This window comes from Coloeus monedula (assembly GCF_965178545.1).
Source record: "Coloeus monedula genome assembly, chromosome: 7".
NCBI lineage: Eukaryota > Metazoa > Chordata > Aves > Passeriformes > Corvidae > Coloeus > Coloeus monedula.
Window position 1 is genome coordinate 5,693,865 of NC_138787.1, and position 26,216 is coordinate 5,720,080.

General features: G+C 50.3%; 3 protein-coding genes across 3 annotated transcripts; 2 read left to right on the plus strand and 1 right to left on the minus strand.

Annotated features, from left to right (window-relative positions):
* Positions 1–6,509, plus strand: LOC309575071 (uncharacterized protein C21orf58; the record flags this gene model as incomplete). The annotated part of the gene is made up of 9 exons (XM_082285236.1): positions 1–60; positions 749–806; positions 1,885–1,952; positions 2,557–2,700; positions 3,133–3,250; positions 4,651–4,790; positions 5,235–5,401; positions 6,385–6,401; positions 6,484–6,509. 9 exons carry the CDS (start codon positions 1–3, stop codon positions 6,507–6,509), a joined length of 798 nt encoding a protein of 265 aa, XP_082141362.1.
* Positions 6,510–9,149: 2,640 nt separating this feature from the next.
* On the plus strand, positions 9,150–18,493 carry KMO (kynurenine 3-monooxygenase; the record flags this gene model as incomplete). The annotated part of the gene is made up of 15 exons (XM_082285237.1): positions 9,150–9,203; positions 10,316–10,385; positions 11,512–11,609; positions 12,467–12,556; positions 12,757–12,805; positions 13,396–13,483; positions 14,309–14,474; positions 14,977–15,048; positions 16,226–16,347; positions 16,805–16,952; positions 17,375–17,432; positions 17,544–17,626; positions 17,897–17,998; positions 18,082–18,141; positions 18,326–18,493. 15 exons carry the CDS (start codon positions 9,150–9,152, stop codon positions 18,491–18,493), a joined length of 1,428 nt encoding a protein of 475 aa, XP_082141363.1.
* Positions 18,494–19,875: 1,382 nt separating this feature from the next.
* On the minus strand, positions 19,876–26,033 carry ITGB2 (integrin subunit beta 2). The gene is made up of 14 exons (XM_082284961.1): positions 25,948–26,033; positions 25,471–25,654; positions 25,098–25,268; positions 24,640–24,881; positions 24,155–24,310; positions 23,857–23,952; positions 23,628–23,717; positions 23,309–23,449; positions 22,880–23,064; positions 21,935–22,179; positions 21,457–21,676; positions 21,078–21,292; positions 20,799–20,965; positions 19,876–20,512 (listed from the first exon to the last, which is right to left on the minus strand). The coding sequence occupies exons 1-14, from the start codon at positions 26,026–26,028 to the stop codon at positions 20,450–20,452; spliced, it is 2,256 nt and encodes a 751-aa protein (XP_082141087.1). The 5' UTR covers positions 26,029–26,033; the 3' UTR covers positions 19,876–20,449.
* Between the last annotated feature and the right edge of the window lie 183 nt (positions 26,034–26,216).

The window sequence follows — 26,216 nt, forward strand, 5'->3', positions numbered from 1 at the left end:
ATGGCAGATCCTTCAGTGGTGGATCACCTGACACAACTGAAACTCAAAGTCCTAGAAAAGGTAAGGGAATAATTCTGCAGTGGTCACCTTTTTTCTGCTTTTTGCTCTTGCATGTTTAAGCATTAACACAGTGCTTTAAAATAGTATAACTCTACTGAGATACACTGAGGAGTGGTACTACTTAACTGTCACTTTCTTAAGTAACATTGTGCAAGTTTACATGGACCTACAGTAAATTAAATTGACTTTGATTTTATGGGAGATGTCACCAGTTAGCTTAAAGCCAGTTTGACCTGTGACAGGCAAAGTTTAGGAGCAAATCGTGGGTAAAGAGAATCTCAGATTGTTTTAAGGCAATTTCATGTCTGCTTTCATATAAGATGTGTTGCCTGGTCAGACCTTTGCTGAATCAAGAGTCCAGATCTTGGACTATCAGGCAAGCTCAAACTGAACATTATCAAGTTCTTCATATGATGCAGCTCTCTTCCCTACAAAATAAATTATGTATATAACTCCTGATTCATGATGCTATCAACTTTCAGGTCAGGAATAGCCTGGACAGTTGGAAGCATGACTATTCTTTACTGTAACTAGATTTGTAGTGAGACATTTCATACTTCTTTAAGAACCACCATTTTTCTCCATTTCTGCTCTATTTCCTCCATCCCAAACCTGTGCCATGTTTGGAAATCCTTGTGAGCTTTTCTGCCTGACTTATAACCAGTTCTGGTTATGGTTCTGCCAACAGAGACTAGAAAATGAACAGGAGAATCTAGAGAAGATGGAGTTGTCTCTCCTAGCTGCAAGTAAGAGAAGCATTTTTTCTAATTATGGGCATACTTTGGAAAGGGCTTGGCTATATTCCCAGGCATGAGTTCCTCAGGAGATGATCCCCTCTCCTTCCTAACAGCTGTGAGCTGACTGCTTTTTATGTTTTGAATTTCTTCCTGATCAAGGGAAGTGAACAACCAGCTGAGCACTAACATAAGATGACTTCCTGCCCAGGTATCCTCTGCAGCCTCTCAGCTGCAGCTGCTGGCTCAGCTGGAGCCAACTGATGGTGATCCAGTTTGTCCTAGCTCTTACACCTAGGAGTGAGCCCCTGTTGTAGTCCACCTGTTTGCCTGGTTTTGGTGATCCTGGAAAGGCAGGAGGAACACTTGATTTCTTTGCATGGCACATGCACTGTTTATATTATCTGTGGATTCAAAGCTACCAGTAGAAGCTCAGTGATATTTCTAGATTGTACTCTGGGCTCCTTTTCATTGATCTGATGCACAAATAGTTGGAAACGTCTAATGCTGTGGCCAAAAATTTTCCAAAAAACCCTATAACAACTTACAGTTTCAAAATACGAAATGGTGCTTTCCAGGGCAGATGCCAGGCATGGCTCCAAAGTACCTGAAAACATTCTTGCTTATCTTCATTACAGGCAAGTTCAAAATCAACCACGTGTGGGACAAACTGCAAAGGAAGTTGACTCAGAGCAAAATAGAAACAGAAAAGTTGGCTTTCAAACCTGAGTTTGTTTTGAGCTGTTACAACAAACAGTCATCCTCGGCATGCACAGGGTACATCTCGAAACTTTTGGGCTGAAATGGACTCCTAAACCAGGAGGTTAAAAGGGGGCTTTAGAAAGTAATCTAAAGAGCTTATTTTCAGAGAAGGTGTTTTGCCTTTGTAGAGCTGCTGAACAGCTGTGACTGCACATGGCATAAAGTCATTATCCATACATGTATTTGACAAGAAAAGTAGCCCAAGCCTTTTGTGGAAGAACTCAAGCTATCTAATAACACATTTTCCACATTATTATCATAATGCAGGTGCTGTAATAGCTCTGTCTTTGTGATCCTTTGAGAAGATAATGGACTTTTCCTCTTCCAGGGAACAGACCTCAGGATATGCTCCAAAGCGCCCTGAGGCGAAGGAAAGATCTGCTGCAGGAGCTTAGGGTAAGAGCCCTCTCTGGCCAGAAGCAACAGGCAGGGCCCAGTTACCTGCACATCCACTGCTGATGTAGATTCAGTGTTTTCCTGTCCTTTAGTTCTGGGGCTGGGCAGGATTTAGTACTCTGCTGCTTTAGAATATAAAGGCTGGGCCAGCTAATCAGGGAGAGGGCCTGGGGAGCAGCTTGGCTTCCCTCACTACAGCTGTGGAAGCTTGCACCTGCTTCAGGTATTCAGTGGGATGATTCTGTTTGTCCTGAACTGCTGTATCATAAGCTTTCTGTGCCAAAATGCAAAGAAGGGATTTTTAGTTCTGCCGAAGTAGGGAGAATAGTAATTGTTATTTATTCCTAGTTTGTGGAGGGTACCAACTATTAATGAAATGTTTTCCCAGACTTTTGGTGGCTTGTTCTGCACAGTTGTTTTTTTTTCCAATCCTTTTTTCTTACTCTTCCAGATCTGTGGGAAGGAAAGCTTTATACTTACGCAGGCACTGGCAGTGCCCTACTGCAGGTTCCCAGGGGCTAATCCCATTTAGTCCAGAGAGCATAACTATACTGTCTGCCTTGCTGTGACCAGATTTTCTTTACGAAAATACTTGATTTTGAAGGATCAGCACCTTCTGGAAGAGCTTTCACAGCCACCTGCACCAGCTGGAGGACACTGCCATAACCACAGAGCTGCCCTCCCACAAGTCTACCAGAGCCCTTTTCCAGCTTCCCAAGTGGAGCCACCAAGGATTATCCAGCCGATGGTAAGGATTGTCTCCTGGAAAACACCACTAGCACTGTGCCAGCCTGAGCTGACAACCATTTGGGACCTGTATGGAATTCCTCATCCCACAAAAAGGGAAGAAATGCCTCTAGCTCTTTTACGGGACCCTTGCTGCCCTCAGCAAAACCTATGGGGAAATCATCTGGCAAATAAGGCCCAAAATTAACGATGGGAATAGTTTACCCTTGGAACAAGATGGCAAAAAGAGTGGCAGGGCTGTCCACGCTCCAGCCTGGCCATTCAGCCACTTTCTAATGCACATTGCTGTCTGCTCATGCAGCCCACAGCCTCAACAGCTTCTCCATGAGGGTCCCAGAGTTTTCCTGAAACCTAGGCAGATGACAGCCGTTCCCATAGACAGGGGTGCTGGCCAAAACCAACCCCGACTTCTCCATTTTCCTTCCTGTTCCAGATACCAACTCAGCCTGCCACCATCATCCAGCAGTTGCCTCAGCCATCCCCTCTGATCACGCAGATTCCCCCAGCCCAGCCCTTTGCAGCCCCCCCCCGCTCTGGGAACATTAAAGAAGGTAACAAACTCTCCATGTGCCAGCCAGCTCCTGTTGCCAGGCCTGGAAAGGGCAGGGCAGGTACCATGGCAAGTGGAAGGGGGCATGGGACGGTGTCCAAGCTAGTTAATGACGTGCTGTTTCATGAGCTGGTGGAGCTTTGGGAGTTGTACTCCATAAGTGGGATGGGTACCAGTTGTGAGAGGCTTTCAGGCAAACTCTTACCACTAAAACTAAGGAAAAAGGAACTACAAACTCAAGGGAAGATTGGGAAAGCAACACAGCTTAACTCATGGCTCTGAGTAATATTAAGAAAGTCAAACTCATGCACATGGATGATTCCAGAATTAGCAAACAGGGTTCTAGAATTTGGTTTTATTCTTTTGTTCCTTCCTGAGATGCTGTTCAGTCTCCTCAGGCTTTTATTTGTGCCCTGTGTTTGGAAACAAGACAGAACATCTGAAAGTGTTGTTCTAAATATAGTGCAATGCCAATAAAAGGGTTTGTTTCTAAACAGAGGTGGGTGCTACTCTGAAATAATACATGAACTAAAACCTGGGATGACTACCCTGGCTCAGCCTTCAGCCAAAGGTTCATCCCATACAGGAATCCTCAGTCATGAAACTGCAGTATTTCTCAGCTCATGCTTCATCTAAGTGTCTGGGTTTTTGAATCAGAGTTTATTTCCATAACCAAAATATTCCCAATCTGATGCTGCTACATGTAAACTACTTCTTGTATGATCAGTAAAAAGGAAAATGAGAGTTGCCTTCATTATTTTTTCCCTTCTTTTTTTCTCACCTCTCCCTTTTCACTTCTCCCCAAGTGAATTAGTTATACTGCACAAGTCCTTTGGATCCCAGAGATCATGCAAGGAGATTTGAGATGCATGAAATGACAGTTTGAGGGTTGGGCTTGATGATGTTAAAGGTCTTTTCCAACCTTTACAATTCTATGAGTCAGTGGACTCTCAAGTTGGCACTGCAATATCACATAAATTTGAGGAAACCACTCACATGGAAAGCAATGATCTGGGGCTGAAGCAATGGAGAGCATAGCCAGGACCCTGTGCATGCTGGAGTAAGGGAAATCTGCAGCTCAGCTCTTCTCCATTCTGCCATTCAGCATAGCTAGGGGTGTGGGCCTGCAGGGGAAGCAACAGACAGAAGACAGTCAGCAGCAGCTTTCTTGTAGAAGGGAGGAGAAACAGGAAAACTGGTATGAACAATCCCACTCACAGACATTAACTTTGCACTGTCTGGGGAAATAATGCCAATATTCTTCATGTGCCCCTTTCAGCTGCTTTGCCTTGGTTGCAGTGACCACTCTGTGTGCTTGAGGGCACTCCTTACTACGATGCCTCTGCTGCTTGTCAGTCGTAGATAAAACTCTTTTCTTCTTTTCTTCTCTTCTCTTCCCAGATATGGTAGAGATGATGTTGATGCAGAATGCTCAGATGCACCAGATCATGATGCAGAACATGATGCTGAAGGCTCTTCCACTGACAGCGCTCGCACAGCTTGGGGGAGCCAGCTCTGCCGTGCTCCAGCACACGCAGCAGGTAACAACACCCCATCCTGAAGGGCATCCTCACCCACACCAGGCCATGGCTCATCATCCTGGGAGGGCACAGGGCCTGGCCAAAACACACAAAGAGCTGGGAGAGCCAGAAGACTGTGGAGGACACTGCACCTTAGGAAAGATGACAGAGGAAGAGCATGCCCTGATGCCCACCTTCCTCTCCAGGCCATCCTGTCATTCTGCATTTCCCTGACATTGACTGATGGAATAAATTGGAGGGAGTGGGATCTGAGTATCAGGTGAAATCTGAAGTCACTGAGTGTTTTTGGACCTTCTGTACTGGAACCTGCAAACTCTTCTCCAGACACATTCCAAAGGTCTTTCTTTCCCAAGGGGTGGCTGAGTGGAACTCTGGGCCCTCAGCCAGGGATCCCCCCATGGGGGCACAGGTTTCTGCAGCCACCCTTTGTCTCTCTCCAACAAGGACCTGCAGCTTGCTGCTCCCCTGGCCGTGAAAGCAGACAGGCCCAGGCCACCTGTGGTGCACCACCACCACCATTACCCTCCCATGGGGGTGTTCCCAGTGCCCCCCAGGAGCTTCCCATCCACATCCACAGCACAGCACTGGACCGGCAGCTCTGCCCAGCCTATGTAAGTAAGCAGTCAGCTGTGACGTGCACTTGTAGCCCTTCTCCCTGCCCAGGTGGGGTGGCGAGGCAGGTTGTGGAATAAATGTGGGGATCTGACAAGGATGTGGATCATACAGATCCCCCACCCTGCCATGCTGCATTTCTCTGCTCTGCAGGGGCTCTCACCCTGCTTTTTGGGTCTCCCTGTGAACCCAGCAGTCACCTGCTAAATGAGGTGGGGGGAAGTGTTTTACATTCAGGCTAAGGTTCCCAGCAGGATTTATGTTCTTAAAGCACTGCTGAGACATTTGCTAATCAGGAATTCCTGGGGAAATAAACTCAAATCACCAGCTTAAAAAATGGCACAAAGGAAGGGGAGGATCAGAAATAATGCTGAGCCTTTGCCATAAGCTTGTGCTTGCAGCTGAAGGGGGTGAGTTTCAAGCGCAGAAATGGATGAACTTCTCCCCAGGATGCTCCCGGATCCCTAGAGCCCTTGAGCTCTGTGCAGAGGTCACAGCCAGCTCCTCCAGGGGCTCATTGGCTTTGTGCCTTCCTCTGAGCTTGTCCTGCTTGGCTTCCTAGGTGCTAGAAAGTTCTTACATGCTAAGGCTGGTGAAGAAATGCTCCTTGCTAGAGCATGGAAGGGGGGGGGGTGACATGGGGACACACTGTGAGAGCTCAACTTTTATTTCTGTGCCATGGCTCTTTCAGAGCCTTAGTGAACAGGACAGGTGGAGGTAGCTGCAGCCCTGGGCATGGGTGACCTGCTGGCAGGGGTATCTGTACAGCCCTCTTTAGCAGAGGATTTGAATTCCTGAACTGATTATTTACCTAATGGGATTATAAGAGATGAAGATTTCTACCTATTTCCCTTTGACATGGGTTTGTAATCTGAACCAGTAAAGAACTCCTGGCTCCTGTCAGAATCAGTGCAATTCACTGTTTGCAGAAATCAGTAAAGGTCTTGTTGTGGCCTTTAAACTGGTTCTTCCTCTTCTTCAGCTGCCTTCCACCACAAGGTATGAGACCAAACACATCTTTTTGCAGCTGCAGCACTGCTGGCTGTTACTAAACACAATAACCCCATTTTTCTTGTTGCAGGTGGCCCACACACTGACAGTACATGATCTTCTGCAAGTGGACGGTAGCCTTTCTAAAACCAATAAAATCCTGATGTTCTTCCTCAGCCATTGACATGTCTTTTTCTTCAGCAACATAAATCAAGCACTTTTCCCTCTTCTACTTTTCCTATTAGTTTTCAAAGGGCAGGCTTGTCTCGGTTTTGAAAGACAGGTGTCTGCTAAGGAAGGCAGAAGCCCCCCTTGAAGTGGCTCCCTTTTCCCTCCAAGTTATTATATTTTGAAATCAAGGGCCTTTAGGCAAAGATGTGGGAAATAGGAATAACAGTTCTTTACTATATATATATATATATATGTATATATATATATATATATATATGTATATGTATATAACCAGTCAAACAAAACAACAACAACTATGGCAGTAACAGCACACACAAACCCAGTCCCAGCCTTCTCGGCTGTCGGGCCCTTTCCCCTCGGGTGCAGTTCCGCTCGCAGCCGGCAGGGGCGCTGGCGGCTCCCGGTGAGCAGGGCAGGTGCGATGGTTCCCCCGCGGCTGCAGGGGGCGCTCCGGAGCGAGCTCGGGGAGCACGCGGCACTGGCGGCCTGGGATCCCGGGAAGGGATGGGACAAAGGCTTCACAAACCCCTGGGCAGCCGATCCCGGACTCTCGGGAACAGCAGGCTGGAAACGGCAGGCTGGAAACGGCAGGCTGGAGCGGCAGGCTAGAGCGGCAGGCTAGAGCGGCAGGGACGAACGCAAATCCCGGGTGGCAGGCAGATGTATCCAGATGGGAGAACCCCACGGATGCCCAGGCAGGCAGGGCGAGCAGGGCTACAGCGTAGCGAAAGCTCGAAGCAGCAGCAGCGGGGCAGGGCAGCCACAGCTCGGCCTCCAGCAGGGCAGGGAAAGCGGCTTTTGGGGTCCCGGCGTTGTTTCCAGCAGGAAGAGAAGAACGGCCAAAAAGAAGCAGCAGCTCCTTTCTCTGCAGCTTCTCTCTTCGGACGCTCAGAGCGAACTGCCCCCACACCCAGGTGTAGACAAAAAAAAGTAGCCAGGCCCGCCCCACTCCCTTTTTTTTGTCTTTCTTAAGTACAGCTATTTGTCCCCTAGCAACATGCATATGGGAGAAAATTCCTTTAACAGAAAAAAACCCCCTAAGACTAAACTAAAACCCCAACAAGGCTTTAATCCATGCCCATGCTATCCTGTTCTTTTTAGTTTTATTTATGACTCCTTAAAAGGCTCACTCAGAGTTTTTATCAGGCAACACATTTTCATGCTCTCAGCAGTCTGATTTTGCTTAGTACAGAAAGATGAACAATGATTTTGTAGCACTTTTTCAATATCTTCCCGCCTTCTGTTTTTAAAGTGGGGAACATCAGTACACTGGGTTTGCCTGGTGCAGTTTCTGAGTGAGTTTGATTAAGAAAACCCAGGGACCTAAATTTTGTTTGGAATGAAGGAAAGATAGTAACTGTCACTGGTGGAAGCTAATTGTGTGCTGTCTGTGTTCCAAAAACAACTAATGAATAATTTATTTACTGTGTAAAACCTACCTTGCTCTTTCCCCTCTCTGCTCTGTTGTCTTTGAGATTCTTACCGCTCTCTACAACTTCTCACTCTCTACAACTACATGAAAGAGGAAATGGCCTCAAGTTGTGCCACGGGAGTTTAGATTGAATATTAGGAAGAAATTCTTAACAGAAAACATTGTCAGGCATTGGAATGCCCAGGGAAGAATTTGAGTCCTGCCCCATCCCTGTAGGTCTTTATTAGTCATGTAAATGTGGCATTTAGGGTCAATGGCTTAGTGGTGTGCTTGGCAGTGCTGGGTTAACAGTTGGACTCAATGGGGCTTAGAGGGCTTTTTCTACCTTAACGATTCTATGAGCCAAATCTGCTGGTGCCTGGCAGGTTCAGCAATAAATTTTACTCAGTGATGCAAATGTCTGCACTTTCACTGTCTGCTGTTTAATTATTGTATGTTGTCTCTATTTGGCTTCCCCCTTTTCAATGCTTACTGTGGGCAGCATTGGCTCAGCAGAGTATTTCCTCCCAAGGATGGGCATGTGAAATGGTGCCTGCAAAGATGTTTCCTCACAGCCTCATCCAAGTCCTGGAAAGCTTCTGCAGAGCAGGCATGGACCCTCTCCTAAGCATCACACCCCAAAAGGCCTGAGCCACGCACAGCTTCCTTGGATGAAAAATGTCTCAAAGATGGGACGAGGCTCCTGGGCAAATAATGTGGCTCACATCCCACCCTCAGGAGAGAGTCTGTGAGGCTCCAGAAGTCACTCCACATTGTCCCACCAATGCCTCTGCAGCTGCAGCCCAATGAAGCACCAGCAAATGCCTGGCAGATGCAAGTTCTCCTCCTGCTCTGTGTATGTACCTTGGAGACTGCAGGATTGCTCTACAGTTTCCAAAAGAGGCCTTTGGATAGAGCCTGACTGAATAACACCATGTTCCCATCTCTGCACCTCTGGCTCAGCCAGGCTGACTCCCTGACAGTCTCTGGGCTGGGAGTTAAACTTTAATGTGAAGCGGGGAGAAGAACCCAGGCGTGACTCAGCCACCCACATTCTCTCCCTTCCCCTCCCCACTGGCAAGGGCAGCGGGACTGGGGAGAAGCAGAGGGATCAGAGACGGAGCAGGGATCTGAGACCCAGGGGCTGACCTAGTATGGAGCCCTGTGACCCACGAGGGAAAAGAGTTGCTATTATCGGTGGTGGTCTGGTAGGGAATGCCATTTAGCTGCTGCATGATTGTGTTTGCTGGGGAGCTGGGGCTGTAAAAGCACTGCTTGAATGTGGGGGTAAATGTTTTTCTTAAAATGATTCCTCTGTCAGATGACGGGGTGTTGCAAAGGGTTTGATTGAGTTCCTACTGTGGGAGGCTCCTGTCCTTTTCTCAGAGGAAGGTGTTTGGGTGGTGGTGGAGCAGTGGTGCCCAGGTACACTAAAAACCAGTCCTTGTTTGGGGTGCCAGGTCCCGCTGTCCCTTGGCTGAGTTTGGCTGTAACCAAATCTCTAATGTGAAATGCTTTGCAAGGACTGAGACCAGTAAATGCCAGGCTGAGAGGAAATGCCTTCCTCTGCCCACTTTTGTTTGGGAATGGTTTTTATCCACTGCTACTTGCAGAGAAGTGTGACACTAAAGGCCAGGTGGATGGGGCTCTGAGTAACCTGGTCTAGTGGAAGGTGTCCCTGCCCATGGGGGTTGTAACAAGATGGTCTTTAGCATCCCTTCCAACCCAAACCATTCTGAGAGTCTGTGATTCTATGACAGCTTGCGGCACTGCAGCACCTACATCTCTCTCTCTTGACTTTTTGGACATTAGCTTCTTGGAAAAGAGTGACGACAGAAGAGGCTGTAGTTCTGACAATTCATAATGGAAATTAAATTTTAAAAGTTATTTAAATAACAAACAGGACATATTTATACTGTTCTCCCTCACTGTGTTCCCAAGGGAATGCTGCAACACCCTGAATTCTATTGAGGAAGGTAAACACAGTCCAGAGAGGAGCTGTGAGCTTGCCCACACCAGCTCCTGCTGTCTCTGGCTGAAGAGGTGAACCCTGCTGCACTCAATTGCTGTGTGTAAACAAGCCTGAGCTTGGCATGACATTATAAAAAGAGTTTTGATGGGTGGCTTTTGTCTTGGAGACTCTGCAAACACACAGGGCTGCCGGAGGACTGCTCTTCAGTAAAAAGTCTTCTAAGGTTCTTGGTCAAAAGATCTCCCTGTTTATGCTGAGCTGCATCCCCATATCACTTCTTTCTTTTGATGCATCTCAGTAGTGACCTCTGAAATACTTCATCCACCCTTCCTGATCCTTGTCTTGTAGGTGGGTGCATTAAATGCCTGTTTCTTTGCTAGACGAGGTTTCCATGTTGACGTTTATGAAGCCAGAGAAGGTAAGTTCGGCCTGATCATTACTGTGTGAGCTCACTGAAACAGTAGGAAAATAATTAAATCTGAGAGTGGCAGTTTGGGGATATTATTTTCTCTCTCCCCTTTAGCTCCTGTGGTGGGAAGGAGCATTTATTTGAAGTTCATCTTGTGTGGAGGGAACCCACCCTTTTGCTACTAAAATGATGCCCTTTTTATGTTCTTGGCTTAAACACTGATTCAAATCCTCACCTTTGAAGCTTGGTGTCTGCAGGAAGCATTATAGTACAGTGCTGGGTCAGAAGGAGAGATGGAACCTCCAGATCCACAGGGCACCACAACAGAGAAATTAGGATTTAGAGTGAAGATGCTGGCTGAAAGGCAGAGAAATTGTTCATCTTCAGTATCTGACAGCTGCCAGACAAATAAAACCTGGGCAGAGGTGGCAAGCCAAGTGGCAGGGGAGAATGACACCATGGAAAGTGAAACTCAACTCAAGTATGCAGTGAAGGGAAGGAGGAGCCATGCCTGACACATCTCTGTGGTAGCTCTTCCTCCCCTAATAGAACAGGCATTTTTGCTGCATGGCTTACGGTTGCTAGAAGTTCCACAGTTTTGAAAAGCCTCTGATTGCTCTTACCTGCCTTCTGAATTGGATGGCTCTTACTGTGCTATTCCAATTTTTGGGCCATTGCTTACACTCTCATACATGTTGGGATGAAGAGGCTCTGCCCCATGTACTGGCCAGACAATCCAGGAAGTCTAAATGAGGCAACCTGGAGGAGGAACAGGCCAATGCCCAGACATTTCCATCTGATCAGCCATGAAGAAGGTGACCTGCCAATGTCCCAAAAATCACCAGTCTGTGGGCCTCAGCAGAACTGCCAGGCATTCATTGCTCAGCCTTCTGCATTTAGAGGAGAAATGGCTCTTAATGTAAATGAGCCCTCTGGCTCATGGGGAGTTGTCAGGATCCAGCATTCCCTTTGCAGCACTTGGCTGCAGCTGCTTCTTCCAGGCTAGAGGTGGCACGGAGGATCCAGGCTAGACTCCCCCCTACCCCACCTGCTGTTGCTGCAGGTGCATGCAAGATGTTCCCCTCACCAGGCTGTGCTATCAGTGCCTCCATAACCAATTGCTCCTCCCACGCAGATATCCGAGTGGCCAGCTTTGCCCGTGGCAGAAGCATTAACTTGGCCCTGTCTCACAGGGGACGCCAAGCCCTCCGAGCTGTGGGGATGGAGGAGCAGGTACCCTGGCACGTTCTGTTGGCGGGGAGGGTCTCTGTGGTTAAAACACTCTTGCCCTGTCCCAGCCAGACGTCTTCCACTGCAAACCTGCAGCCTGGCTCTCCCCTGCTCCACAGCACATCTGCCAGCAGTATCTCCCCCACCCCAGGCAGCTGCGCTCTTCTCCTGGCAGTGGGTGCTTCCCTGGGAGACCAAACAGCTTCCAGTGTTTACCTCCCTGCCATGCTCCCCTCCCTCCTGGACATGAGGGCAAACAGGGCAGGAGTAGATGGACTCCCAAAAGAGCTGATGCAATAAAGCAGGATGCAATAAAGGCAGCTGTTTTCCCCACTGACATGTCCAGATTTGTATTTTCCCACAAAGCCTTGATCTTTGGGCTGATCCCTGAAATCCATCCGCACTGCCTTCTGCCCAGCACGCTTGGCTGGGAGCCCAGCACTCTTCTGCAGGGTGCTGGCTACCATTTAACATCCAGCTGTTGGGAGTGGTGGGATCTCCTGGTCCCTGGATCCCTGCAGAGGAGCCCAGATTTTGGCAACACATATCCCAGTCCCAGGATGTAATTTGGCTGTCATTCCCTGCCCTGTCAAGCACTCTGGGATTTTTCATATCCCTTCTATCCAAAAACAATTTCCCTCTGATTTTTTTGAGAATGAGCTTGTAAGTGATCTCAGTAAACTGTAGTAAATTGACATGACAGTCCTGTTAAATTGGGTAGTGATTTGGAAATATGTGAGGAAAGAGCCCCCCATTCTTCCTTGAGTGCAGTGCTTGGGCGAGGGGATGATGCTAAGTAACTTGTACTAAAAACCCACAGTTGTGGCCAGAAGCCTGGGTTGCATTCCTTTCTGTTTCAGATTGTGGCCAAGGGCATTCCCATGCGGGCAAGGAGGATACACACACCTTCAGGGAAAAAATACTCTATCCCTTATGGGAAGAAGAACCAGGTACTGGAGTTGCTTCTCAGAGCACAAGGGGTCTTTGTTAGCATTTGTATCTCTGTGTTACGGACAGCGTGGGGATCGTGGAAGTGGGAGAGGCTGGAAAGAATGAGGGAAAGGGATTGTGTGGAGGGGAGGGTTTCCTGTCTGGCCACACAGTGTCCTTCAGCAAAGCTTTCTGAACCCCCTGTTTGTTTGCCTTGCAGTACATTCTTTCTGTGGACAGAGCAAACTTAAACAAAGAGCTGCTGACAGGTAGGTTGTCACTTCTGTTTGCGAATACTTCTAACACACTTTTTGCTGCGGATTTAGGGTTTGCCCCATGACCAGAAGACTTTAGGCCCCCAGCTCTCTTACCCAGCTCTCAGAAAGTGCAAGCCTGAATAGCAGAGGAAAACCTGTGCTGTTTCCCAGCTAAAGCATGAGACACCTCCTCAGCCTTGTCACGGTTTGTGGCATTTTCCATAACCCCTGATTGTAAGGAGACAAATAGAAATTGGAGCTCTATGGCCAAGTATGTAATCAGACTAGACCAAATTTATGCAAATTTCCCACTGACTGCAAGTACGTCATCCCATCCTGAACTTCAGTGGAGTGATGGTGGAAAGTAGTCACTGATTCATGTCATTGTGGGGAAGAAAAAAAATCCTTGGAGGATTCCTTGCATTTTTCATATAGTTTATACCATAGTTGACCAGTCCCAGTGTGCCCTGCCTGCTGGCCCTCATGCAACACAGCAAATTACTTGCTGTAACAACAAAAATCCCTATAATTTAGGGATCTCTTGGAATTACTTTTTGCGGTCACAGTAAACCCCTCTACCTTTAGTTCTTTTCTTTTCACAGCTGCTGAGAAGTACTCCAACACTAAACTGTTCTTTGGACACAAGCTCCTTGGGTGCAATGCAGAGCTGGGGACATTATCCATAAAAAGGTAATCCCTGGGTAAGCGTGGGATCAAGCACTGTGGTCAGTTAGTTTCTGCTTAATCATTCATAAAACCTCAAACAATTGAGCAATCTCAGTTTTGAAACTACTGTGCAGGCAAAACCTTGTGCCAGCTTTGGAAAGGAGAGACATCAAGGCAGGGTTCATGGGGAGACTGAGAAAGGTTTAAGCAACTCACTAACCCCACAGCCTGGCAGCAGGCACACATTTCCTGACCTGTGCAGGGGATAAAAGTGCCAGTATCCATAGCACTGGGTTCAGGGACAGATTGCTCATCAGGGAGGGCAGATAATTGGTGATGCCCCATCCCTGGAAGTGTTCCAGGCCAGGCTGGATGAAGTTCTGAGGACCCTCGTGTTGTGTCTCTGCCCATGGCAGGGAGTGGAACGGGCCCAGCTTTATGGTCCCTTCCAACCCAATCCATTCTGTGGTTCCATGACCTTGTTTCACAGTCTTTCACAGAAGTTCTGGTCCTACCCCTGATTCACCTGGCAGATGCTGCAGGCTCTGCAAAGCAGCAGCATTATCCCAAAGGTGCCTGCTGTATTGCTGAGTAGCCCTGGCAGAGTTATGTTTTTGATAACCTACAGGATAATTATTTATCCTAATGCTGAGCTTCCCAGGCAGTGAGAGCTGATCTTCCCCCACCCTAGAAGATTATTAACACATTTTGCAAAAGGCAGATCCTCTGGGCACAGTGGTGCTGGGCTGGCCTGGAGTTACAGAATGATTAACCACAGAATCATAGAATGGTTAGGATGGGAAGGAACCTTAAAGATCAGATTGATCCAAGGGACTGTCTTGCTTTTAGATCTGACCAGCAGACCTTGGAAGTGACCTACGATCTCATTGTGGGGTGTGACGGAGCTTTCTCAACAGTCAGAAAACAGTTCATGAGGCAAACGCGCTTTAACTACAGCCACGAGTACATCCCTCATGGCTACATGGAGCTGACTATCCCTCCCAAGGATGGAGATGTGAGTGTGCCTGTCCCAGGGGCTGCTACAACCTTCACAGGTTGGACATCCCACCCCCTTCTCACTGTGGCTCTGCTATAACAGCTTTGGAAGAATTCATTTCTCACCTGGGGTTCAGGCAAGGGATTAAACCTTTCCTAAGAGAAGGCATGGATCTCTTCCTCTTCCAAAAGTGGGGTTGGTAACTGCATGCAAAAATCCTAGAGAGCCTGTCTTGGAGTAGTGGGATTAACTCTGGTTCTGAGAGGTCCTGGGGGTATGGGAACATGTCTATGAGGACACCAGCAATTGCAAAGCATCAGATTTTTGCCCATATTTCTTAGCCTTTTCTCTTTCCCCTGCTCTGTGTCTCCCTGAAGCATCAGGGAGCAGAAAGGGGCCCTGTAGTTGTTGTGTCTTCCCATGGGAGCTGTTGTGCTGGTGTGGAGGGGAGCCAGAGCCTGGGCTGGGGAAGCTGAGCAGGGCAGGGCAAGGATACAAGGCAATTTTCTTTCTCTTTCAGTTTGCCATGGAACCAAACTACCTCCATATCTGGCCAAGAAACACCTTCATGATGATTGCACTGCCCAACATGGTGCTAACCAGGGCCATATTCTCTTGGGGCACAGGATGGGGCTGGTGGGGATGAACTGGCTGTGGTGGCAAGGATTGGGAGGGTTAGGAGCCACAGAATAATGGAATAACAGAATCATAGAATCAATTAGGTTGGAAAAGACCTCTGAGATCATCAAGTCCAACCTATGACTCAACACCACCTTGTCAACCAGACCATGGTACTGAGTGCCACATCCAGTCTTTCCTTAAAAACCTTCTTGGACAGTGACTCCACCATCTCCCTGGGCAGCCTGTTCCAGTGTCTAATCACCCTTTCTGTGAAGAAATTCTTCCTAATGTCCAGCCTAAACCTCCCCTGGTGCAGCTTAAGACTGTGTCCTCTCTTCCTGTCCTTTGTTACTTGGGAGCAGAGCCCAACCCCCATCTGGCTGTACCCTCCTGTCAGGGAGTTGTAGAGAGTGATAAGGTCTCCACTGAGCCTCCTTTTCTCCAGGCTTAGCCCTTCCCAGCTCCCTCAGCTGCTCCTCATAGGTCTTGTGCTCCAGATCCTTCACCAGCTCTGTTGCCCTTCTCTGGACATGCTCCAGCACTCAATGTCCTTCCTAAACTGAGGGACCCAGAACTGGGCACAGCACTTGAGGTGTGGCCTCGCCAGTGCTGAGTACAGGGGACGAATCACTTCCCTGGTCCTGCTGGCCACACTGTTTCTCATACAAGCCAGATGCCATTGGCCTTCTTGGCCACCAGGGCACATACTGGCACATGTCCAGAGAAGGAGCCAGGAGGGACACCCAGCCTGTGCCAGGCTTGCCACAGCCTAAAGGGGTGCAGGGCAGGGTGCTCAGAGCCAGTCCTACCTCGCAGCACCAGGTAGGTAACTCTGACACCTCTCTCTGCCCACACATCTGAGCCCAACCAGACCCCCACAAACAGCAGTCTGCAGCTGCATGTTATAAACTACATACCAGGAGCATCAGGACACTGTGCCAGGCTCATGCTGGCCAGTCACACACTGTTTCTGCCTCCCCTGTGCCTGCCCACCATGAGAAAGGGGGTGGCCAGACACTCATCCCTTGCTGTGCCAGTGGGTCACTGGGATTGCCAGGTGACAGGCTGGGCACTGAGCTGCTGCTTCAGGTGCCACGTGCTCTCTCTGGCTTCTGGGCATCTTACTGACCTTCCTTCCTGGCTGGCAGGACAAGTCCTTCACCTGCACACTCTTCATGCCATTTGAGGAATTTGAGAAGCTCACAACAGGCAAGCAAGTGCTGGATTTTTTCCAGACCTACTTCCCAGATGCCATCCCCCTCATCGGAGAGTAAGTGTTCCTGTCTCCTCTCTTCACTCATTAACACAGTTATCTGTTATGGGATGGGCTTTTTCTTGGACGATATCAACAGTCTCAGCTGTGTCAGGCAGTTTCCTTTCCTCTTAAGATGAATTATCACAGGACTTCACATTAACTGAGAAACTCAGATATTCTCTGGTATGTCCTTCCTACATTGACCAATATCTACCACTGCTCACAGTAACAGGACCAAGATGTCAATGATCAAGTTGTGTGCGGAACTTAAAACCTGCAGACTAAATATCTGGTCCACAGGGGGTGAAGTTGACTTCCACATTTTTCCCAGCACAAATAGCCTAGTGCATAGGCTTAGGGTTTGCATACCAAGGCTGACAGTGCCTGTGGCCTGGCTTCCTGAGCTTGGACATGGCACAGCTTGGTCTTCTCTTGTGGTCCCATACAACAAAATCTGTTGTTTTACCTAAAGGCAAGAGCTGAAGCATGATTACTTTTTGCTGCCAGCCCAGGCCATGATCTCTGTGAAGTGCTCTTCCTACAACCTCTCTTCCCGGTGCATGCTGATGGGAGATGCCGCGCATGCTGTTGTGCCCTTCTATGGACAGGGCATGAATGCGGTAAGTTCATGGCTGGCCTGTCCCTGTTGGTGAGGTCCCCACTCCTTTAACCCACAAACACCTGGTTTTAGTGTTTAACTCCATAGAGTTCATGGGCTGGCCTGTCCCACAGCCTGATGTCCTCTGCATTGGCAGGGGTTGAGCTCCCATCAGGATGTCCTCCTGGGAAGGACAGGGGACAGGGTGATGATGCCACCTTCCCATGGAGCAGAGGACTATGTGGGAGGGGGGGTCCAGGCACCTGGGAAAGGCAATCCCCTGGATTTCTCTCAAGACCCCTGCCAGAGGGGCCTGGAGTAAGACACTTGGTCTGAAGTTGTGGTCAATGGGACCAAACAGCTACATTAGCTAAGCATTCATGACAGCACTTCTCCTGAGTTTGTGCCTCCTTTATGCCTATTAACCCCTAATATTCCTCCCAGGGCTTTGAAGATTGTCTGGTCTTTGATGAATTAATGGACCAGTTCCACAATGACCTTGGTAAGTGAGGTGGTTGGGGAGGAGCGAGAGCAGAGGAATGTCCCTCTGCAGCTGAGGGCAGCTGGATACCCTGCAGGGAGCTGCCTGTGAACTATTGCTTTCTTCTCCCAGGTGCCTGCCTCCCTGAGTTCTCCAGACTGAGGGTGCCAGATGACCACGCGATTTCGGATTTAGCCATGTACAATTATGTAGAGGTAGGTGAGCCCCACACAGACCTGTGGTTCCATGGGCCATGCACACAGCAGTGCTCTCAGGATGCATGCGGCAGGCAGGGTCTCTGGCAAGACCCTGGCTGGGCTCTCACCCTGGCAGGCTTTTGCCTCAGAGCTCCTTGGGAATGTTACTGGGGCTGAGGAGGCACTGATCCCTGCATGACCTCCAGGACAGGCAATGGGAGAGGTAGCAAAGCACAGGGGAGCTCTGCCAAAACTCCTTGCAAAGGGGTGACTGTTGCTCTGTTGCAGATGCGTGAGCACGTGAATTCAACGTGGTTCATTTTCCGAAAGCACGTAGACAACTTTCTCCATGCCCTCATGCCTTCCACCATTGTCCCACTGTATACCATGGTAAGCCAGCCTGTCGGTCCCCACTGCCTTGAGCTCCTCCTGCCTGGCTTTGGGGTGGTGACATTCTCCTGCAACCCTCCCAGGTGACCTTCACCAGAATTCGCTACCATGAGGCCCTTCAACGCTGGAAATGGCAGACAAAGGTTGGTCAAGGGTGGCGCCTATCCTCCCCATGCCATGAGCCTTGGGAGCATCCTGCACACCAGCATTGTTCAGCTGTGGGGGCAGCTTTGGTGGTGGGATATTGCCAGGTGTGATGACTTTGCTTGGTGCTGCAGGGTCGGACCCAGCCTCTGATGATGTTGGGGTTTCTCTTTGCACTTGCAGGTAATTAATCGAGGGCTCTTTGTTGTGGGGGCAGCAGGACTGGGTGGCACCTACCTGCTGATAAAGCGTCTGGCATGGAACTTGAATTTCTGCTTGGAAGACTTGTGGGGCTGGTCCCATTATCTGAAGAATACTGGAAATCTTCTCTTTGGTACACGAGTGGTTTAAATGTAAGGGGAGCTCCCTGTAGTAATAAAATTGAAGGCACGGGCTGTTGGCTCAGCTGGGTGATGTTGTTTCTCTTGGGATGTGGTTTGGCAGCTCCTGCAGCCCCTTGGAAGCAGTTTGGCCTCTCTCCCTCTCCCAGGTGAGAGGAGTCCATCAAGGCACAGAGTGCCCAGAAAGCCTTTCCGGGGGCTCAGGTGTGTCACCTTGGCAGCCTGGTCTCAAGGGATGTTGTGCATAGATGTGGCACTCAGAGATTATGGTTTAGTGTTGTACCTGGCAGTGCTGGTTAATGGTTAGATTTTTTTTCCAACCTTAATCATCCCATGATTCTATGACCTGACTGGTATGTCCCAGCCTGCAGACTGCTGCTCTTACCAAAAACAAGCCAACATTTTGAGGGTCCTGAAGCCAAAAATAGCTGCAGCCTGGGACAGTACTAGGAGGAGTATCGGACACACTTTCCTTCTTACCTTGCCTTACACCCTCATAGCCACTGCTGAAGAACACCAAAATGGCCCAAACTGACCCCTGATCTGATGTGGCACAGCCAATCTCATTTGAGGTGGTCTATGTACAGCTGCCAGCACATGGGCAGGGATGAGAACTGCTCTGCACTATTCAGCAAGTCAATTTTGGCTTGCAAGGGAGCACCATTCAGGGCATAGATGGCAAATTGTGTAGAAAACAGTTCGTTTCTCTAGCTGGGATCTTTCCCAGTCACTGTACCTATGGAAGATGATGGCAGCAATGACAAGGTGTGGCTGTAGTTTCTCCAATGAATGCTTTAGCATTTAGCATTTAGCCCTTGCACCTAATTCTTAGCAGGACAGATGTATTTACCTTATGTATTAATCTTTATTCACATTAAAACTCTTCAGAGAGTAAATAAAGATGCAACACAATACAACTCTATGCAAAGTAATCCCAAACTTAAAGCAAATAAGTAATTGTACCACTATTTCATGGGGATGACCCACAATGTACGAGCAACTGGCTGCTGTGTGTGGTTGGGATAAGTGCTGAGCTGGAGATGCTCTGGGTGCTGCCAGGTGTTTTGCATAGCTGCCGCCTGGTATGCCTGACATGTTCGGAGAGCAGGGAGATCATGTCCCAGGGGGTGGAAGCAGCTGTGGCTCCAACCTGCAGGGAATTTTCCAGGTTCTCACAGATCATAGATCAAGTTTCATAGATCAAATGGTGGCTCCTTGCTCTGCAGAGGATTTCAAGGCACGATGGAGGTAAGCCAAGTATGCAGAAGCCCAGGCAGAACCTTGCCTGAGGTAGGTCTGAGCAGGGAGCGATGCCAGGAAGCAGTTGGTGATTTGGGAAAAAGATTCAGTGCATGATCTCCGGCTGCTCTTTGTCACAAGGTACGGGTGGTCACCAGCCCTTAGGGCCCATCACATCACTGCAGCCTCTGGAGCGGTTGCTTGGACCCTTTATGTCCAACTCAGCAGTGAGTTCTCTGGAAATCATTGCACAGTAGTGGAGACCAATGCAGCTGGGGAAGGCATGGAGCAGCATGGGAGCAGATCCTGCTGGAGCAGAAGAGAGACAGCAGTTTTGAAATCCCAGCTCAAAATCAAAGATGGAAGCGCTCTGTGCTCTCAGCTGGCTTTGGGGGCTTGATGTCCAAGACTCCTGCCAGAAAGCAAAGTTAGCATCAGAAGATGGGACAGGAGCCACTGCATACTCCTGTGGTGAGGCCTGAAGTTGTGTGTGTTCCCCTCTCCCAGCTCCACTAACCCAACCGTTGAGCGGTGGGCCAGGACGCTGGCATGGTGCAGTCCCTCAGCCAGCACCTGACATGATGGGGGCCTCTTGGAAGAAGGGAAGAAACCATGAGGATAAAGAAGAGGGGGTGGGAGCCTTAGTTTAAGATTTCCTTAGATTGAGCTTTCCTTAGCTTGGTATTTCCTTATTTAATAGTGGGTCCCAGCGCTGCCAGGTATTGCCTCATTCAGTAAACCTGGGGTTGACAACAGTGGTGGTGGCACTCTTGAAGAGGGGGTTATCAGCCTGGAGGGAGAGAAGTGAGAGGTTTGTGTTGGGCTGTGCTGGATTTCCATCAGAGCATTACCCATCCCGCCCATCCCAGTGCCAACAGCACAGACAGCACTGGAAGAAGAGCCCACAGGATATTTAGCCCCCTAAACAGCAAAATCCAGCTGGGCTGAGAAATGAGCAGTGGGGAGGGCTCAGGTCTACATGGCTGCCTCTGGAAAGGATGTCCCTTCCTACTGTCCCCTGCCCAGTGGATCCGAGTGCCCCAGAACACCCCACTGGCACAAATGGGCTCTCTTACATCATTCCATTTGGCTTTGGTCTTCTCCTTCTCAAACCGGCGGTATTCCCGGCGGTCAAGCAGCTCCATCAATAACCGCCAGATGACCAGGATCAGAACGCCAATGAGGAACACGCCGGCGATGGTGCTGCCCACGATCAGTGGGACGTTGGGGGGCTGTGGGCACTCTATGGGACAGACAGATGGTGTCGGGCTGCAGCCCCTGGCAAAGCAGTGAGGCTGCTGTGGCAGGGTTGGCAGCCTGCCTGTGGCAGGGCAGGAGGAGCAAGGATGGGATACCTCTATCAGGATCGACGATGATGGTGTATATCTCCTTGCCATCCTCCTGGACCATACGGAAGGACATCCAGCAGTTCTGGGAATCCTTTTCCCTGCATTTCCTGTCATTTATGCTCACCTCTGTTGAGTTCATGGGCAGCAGGATGTTGGGACAGGCCTGGGAGCAGTTCTTCTCAAAGGGGCCACTGTTGAAGAACTTGCACTCCACACAGGAGCTGCAAAACAAGCAGCTCAGCTCACATCTGCAGGGGCAGAAACCCTCTCACCTGGCTTTGGCTACAGCTGGGCTCTGCACAAGCATAGGCAGGGCCTGCCTGCGCCTCCCTGGGATATTGGGGAACCCCGCTGTCCCCGTGCCCTCTCTGTGCGCATCACTCACATATATTGGCCACAGGGTGAAAGGCAGCCCGGGCATTCCTGGCAGAAGGGGGGCTGGTACTCTCCCCAGCACTGGCAGCGGTTGCAGTGGCAGGTCCCGCGGAGGCTGCACACATGTCCGCGGATGTTGACGCAGCCATCTGTCGATTGCTGGCACTGGCAGGCGCTGCCCTCGTATCCAGGCAGGCACTTGCACACCCCGCAGTCGCATTGCCCCCGTGCTGCAGGAGAAGATCTTTCAGATCCTGCAGATAGCCAGGTGACCCTCCCTCTGCCCGTGCTTGGAGAGCATCAACTGCCCTGCACCCACCACACCACCCTCCATAGAATGCTCAAGGAGGTCCTACAGGCTGGTGTGGTGGGACCCAGCAGCCCCAAACCCTCCCACTGGGGTTATGGGCACAAAAAGGCTGCATCTCCCTAGGCATTTAATTCTTCTAAGCAGTGGCCAGTTGGAAAAGCTGTCCCAGGCACATCACCTGGGCCACCGCAGAGGGAGCCGTCGAAGAACTCGCAGTTCATGTTGTCGCACTGGCAGTAGGTGCCGTAGATGTACTTGCCAGGCACGTCGCTGGTGTGGCAGACGCACTGCCCACACACGCAGTCCCCCTGCCCCGAGCAGATCATCGAACTGTTGTCCCTCCGGCAGCTGTGCTCCAGCTCTTTGCTGGTCTTGCCTTTGGTGTCGCACTCACAGTTCTTCCCTGTGTATCTTGAATTGCAGCTGCCACCAGAGGAGAGGAGCAAGCTCGGGTCAGTGGCCATGGGGCATGCACAGGGCCCGGACCTCCGCAAAAGCAGAGAAAATCTGGGACACCCTCACCAAAAACCAATGACACCATGTTGGTGCTAACTCCACGGTGGAGCAGGGTGGCTGACTGGGAGCAAACCTCAGAACTGCTGCTTTTCCACCAGTCGTATTCACAACACCAAATAAATGTCCAGAATTATTGTTATGTTTATAATTTCCAAGCCCTTGCCAAGGAGATGTGAGTATTTCCTGAGGAAACCCAGTCTTTCCCTCTCCTTGACTGAGAGGCCATGAAGCAATAATTACACTTAAAGACCTGCGTGAACTGCAGCCAAGAAGTGGGATTTTGAGAGATTTCTACAGAAATCTGTGTCTGCTCAGTGGGTAGATTGGTGGATGATTTGATACTGGGATGGATGGCTGGATAGTTGGATGGATTGAGACCCTTAGGAAAGCAGCATAACCTCCCTCAATGGAAGAGCCAGCTCATTGTGTCCCCTGCCTCCTGAACACAGGGGACAGTTCCAAGGAGAATGCACAAATCTGCCTCTCTGAACAAAAAAATTTGTGCAAAGCTACAGAGCCCAGCCCTGGATTGGCCCAACATCCCACTCCCAGCAATTCCCCAGCTCTAGCAGCATTTGAAATTGTGTTTTGGGTGGACAGCACATACCTGCAGATCCCACATTTGGTGATGCCTTGCCCATTGCAAGTGGATGGGTCAGGCTGGTCATTGCAGTGGCAGTCGCAGTTGCTGGCCACATGGACAGTGAGGGTGTCTGTGAAGCCTAGCGGCCGGATGGTGAAGGAATAGTTTGGAATGCACGCCTTGGCTGTGACCTTCACTTTGAAGGTGACCTAGCGTAGGACAGGGAAAGGTGAGACACCCAGCTGTCAAGAGTGTGGTATTGGCCCTAGGTTGAAGACATGCACATCCAGAACAACAGAGGATCGCCCCCATTGCATTGCATTTTGGACACTCTTGGCATTAAATTAATATAAACAGAAAGCCTGGAAGAGCACCCAAGGCTCCTGTCACTAAACAGGATGGGCAACAGAAACTGTGCAAGCTGCAGGGGGTTCCTGGTACAGGAGAACATACCTCATCATTGATCTTGACATTGTCACACTGGCCTCTCGTTTCATCCGTGGAGTCCTTGTCATTATTGCACTTGGAGACATATTTAACATCCAGAGTGTCCAGCAAGGTGGAATGCTCCAAGATGATCCGCGAGGAGAGGTTCTTTGGAAAAATGGTGGAGAAAGTGCCAACAGTCCAAAAGTAGACCAAACCAAGGGGGTATGGGGTTGCAGGTTAGGAAAAAGAGCCAGAAAACACTACAGGTCAGGATCTCAGCTGCCTGGGGTGGTTCTGGAAGTGCAGGTGATGGCATTGGAGAGGTGGGAGCTCCAGCACTTACATTGTAGGCCACTTGGATGAGTTCAATGATGTTGCTGGAGTCCTCATTCAGCTCTCCCACCGCCGACTTTGGGATCATCTCACTGAGTTTCTGCCAGTGGAGAGCAAAGAAGTGAGCACTTCCTACCACATGACAGCAGAGCAGGAGACAGCAGCAGGAGACACACGCAGCTCTGTCTGTCCTCCTGGGAAGGGGATGGAGGGACCTGGACCATCTGACATATCCCCACCTTGTAAACATCCACCACCTTACTGGTGACAGCAAAAATGGGCTGAATGTTGTTTTCGGCAAGTTTCTGGACCAGCTGGCCAACAGATGGGTAGTCCTGGATGGGGAGAGGGATACCACACTCAGCACAACCTCTCCTACCAGCAGAAGAGTAGACACTGGGTGTGGCAGCACAAATTATGGTGATTATGGTGATGTTTTGGTCTCCGCAACAGGCTTTTTTACATGACATGGTCTTTTCTGCCTGGGGGAGCGAGGTGGTGGGTGTTGGAGATGCTGAGCAGCCCCCAGGTACTTACAAACTCATTGCTCCTTTTGTACATGTTGTCCTCCAAGTGGCACTTGCCATCGTTGGGGGTCAGGATGCCCCCAAGCTTGCCATCCCCAGCAAAGTGGAAGCCATCATCAGTAGCAAACACCAGCAAGCGGGTCACGTTGCGCCAGCCAATCAGGTCCTGCAAGTGGCACAGAGAGTGGCCCCGGTCCCTGAGCAGGGCTGGCAGGACCGTGCCAGTGGGCGTGGCCCTTTCCAAAGGCTTGTGTCAGCCACAGCATGGGGCAGAGGGCACGGGGAAGGTGGGTTAAGGGAGATCAGGGTTAGGAGGCTCTGGGGTACAATTTTCTCTTGTGCTCTCCAGAGTGACCTGCCCTGCTGCCAAATCAGAACTTACACAGGATGGGTTTCCAGAGCCCACCTGGAGAGGGGCAGAGCCACCCGTGCGCGTGGGTCGCAGCCCTCCTGCCCAAGCACAGTTCCTGGCAGCAGGGCAGGCGCAGGACTCACCCCACACACTGCTGCCTGCATCATGGCATCCAGCCCCCCCTCTGGGGCATCCAGGTTCCCCGAGATGAATTGCTTCCCCACTTCGTTCTCAAACTGCTTGGCGTTGTCAGTCAGCGACAGGATGTGCTTGAAGGCGAAGGGAGGTTGGCACTTCTTGTCCTTATTGGGGCAGGGGTTCTGCAGCTTCTCGGGGTGCGTGTTCACGAATGGCAGCACTGTCTTGTCCACAAAGGAGCCAAACCCTAGGGTAGCCAGACTGCAGTTTCAGGGACAGAGCACAGGGCACAGGGTATAGGGCATGGACAATTTACTGGCCTCAGTGTACATGCCCACATCCCTTGCCCTGCCACACTGTTCAACCTGGCAGAGGACACCTGCTGCCCACTTCCTGCATCCCCCTCCAGCCCTGTGGCTCTTCCCAGCAGCAAACAGCTGTGCCAGGCTGGAGACAGGCTCACCAATGCGCCGAGAATGGGTGGTGCTTTCCAGCGCCCTGAGCAGCTCCCCTCCCAGCTTCTTCACCTTCTCCAGGTCATCCAGCATGGAGTAGGAGAGGTCCATGAGGTAGTAGAGATCAATGGGATACCCCAAGGCACGGCGAAACTTCACCTCAAACATAGCAGGCTGGCCTGAGGGACAGGGATGGCGGGATCAGCTGCCATGTTGTGCCAGCTTGTGCCATCACCCACCCCTCCTCTCTCTTGGAAGAAAAGGGGTGGAAATGCAGGCTGCAACATGTTGCTGTGTCTCAGGTGAGTCGGGGGATGAGTGGAAGGGCATTGTTGGCAGGCCACAAGAAGAAGGGTGTTGGGAACGCCAGGCAGAGCATACCTATCCTCAGCTTCAGGTGCACCTCCTGTGGAGTCAGCTGTATCTTGTTGCTTAAGGAATGGTCCTGTGTTCTTTTGATCTCATTGCCTGGAAACTCAATCTCACTGTCTGGGCATCCCCTTTGCTTCAGCTGCTCGATGGTGTCACAGCGGATGGAGTCTGGCTCGCCGGCTTTGGTGAAATTCTGTGTGTGATGACGCCAGCAGGAAAAAAAATCAGAGGAGCAGGACGTGAACAGGCACCTTACAAGATGGCCCGGCCCCCAAACCAGGTCTCCAGGACATTGATGGAGAAAAGAAAACCTTTGATGGGTATTGATGGAGAAAGGTCATGGCTGTTGGATCCCTCCTGGCCCCATCCTCCAAGCAGGACACTCCCACAATGAAGTCAGGCAGAGCCAGGCAGGCAGGGTGACTGTCCTGATGCCTGTTAGCTGACTGCTGGGGAGTGACAACTAGACAGGCTACATGGACCTACCAGCTTCTTGCACCAGGCGCAACCAGGACCAGACTGAATGCAGTCCTTGCACGTCCCCACCTTGATCTTGGGGCACTCCATGGCAAAGGCTGGAAAGGAGAGAAGACAGAGTTGGTGTGGGGGACTGTTGGGGCTGTTCAGACACCCAACACCAGCCACCCATGCTGGCCTGAGCCTGCCCTGCCTCTCAAACCCATGCTGGAGGCCCTGGCAGGGCCCTCAACTGCCTTGCTGTCCTTCAGCTGGGCTGGCTCGAGTTAACTCCAGAT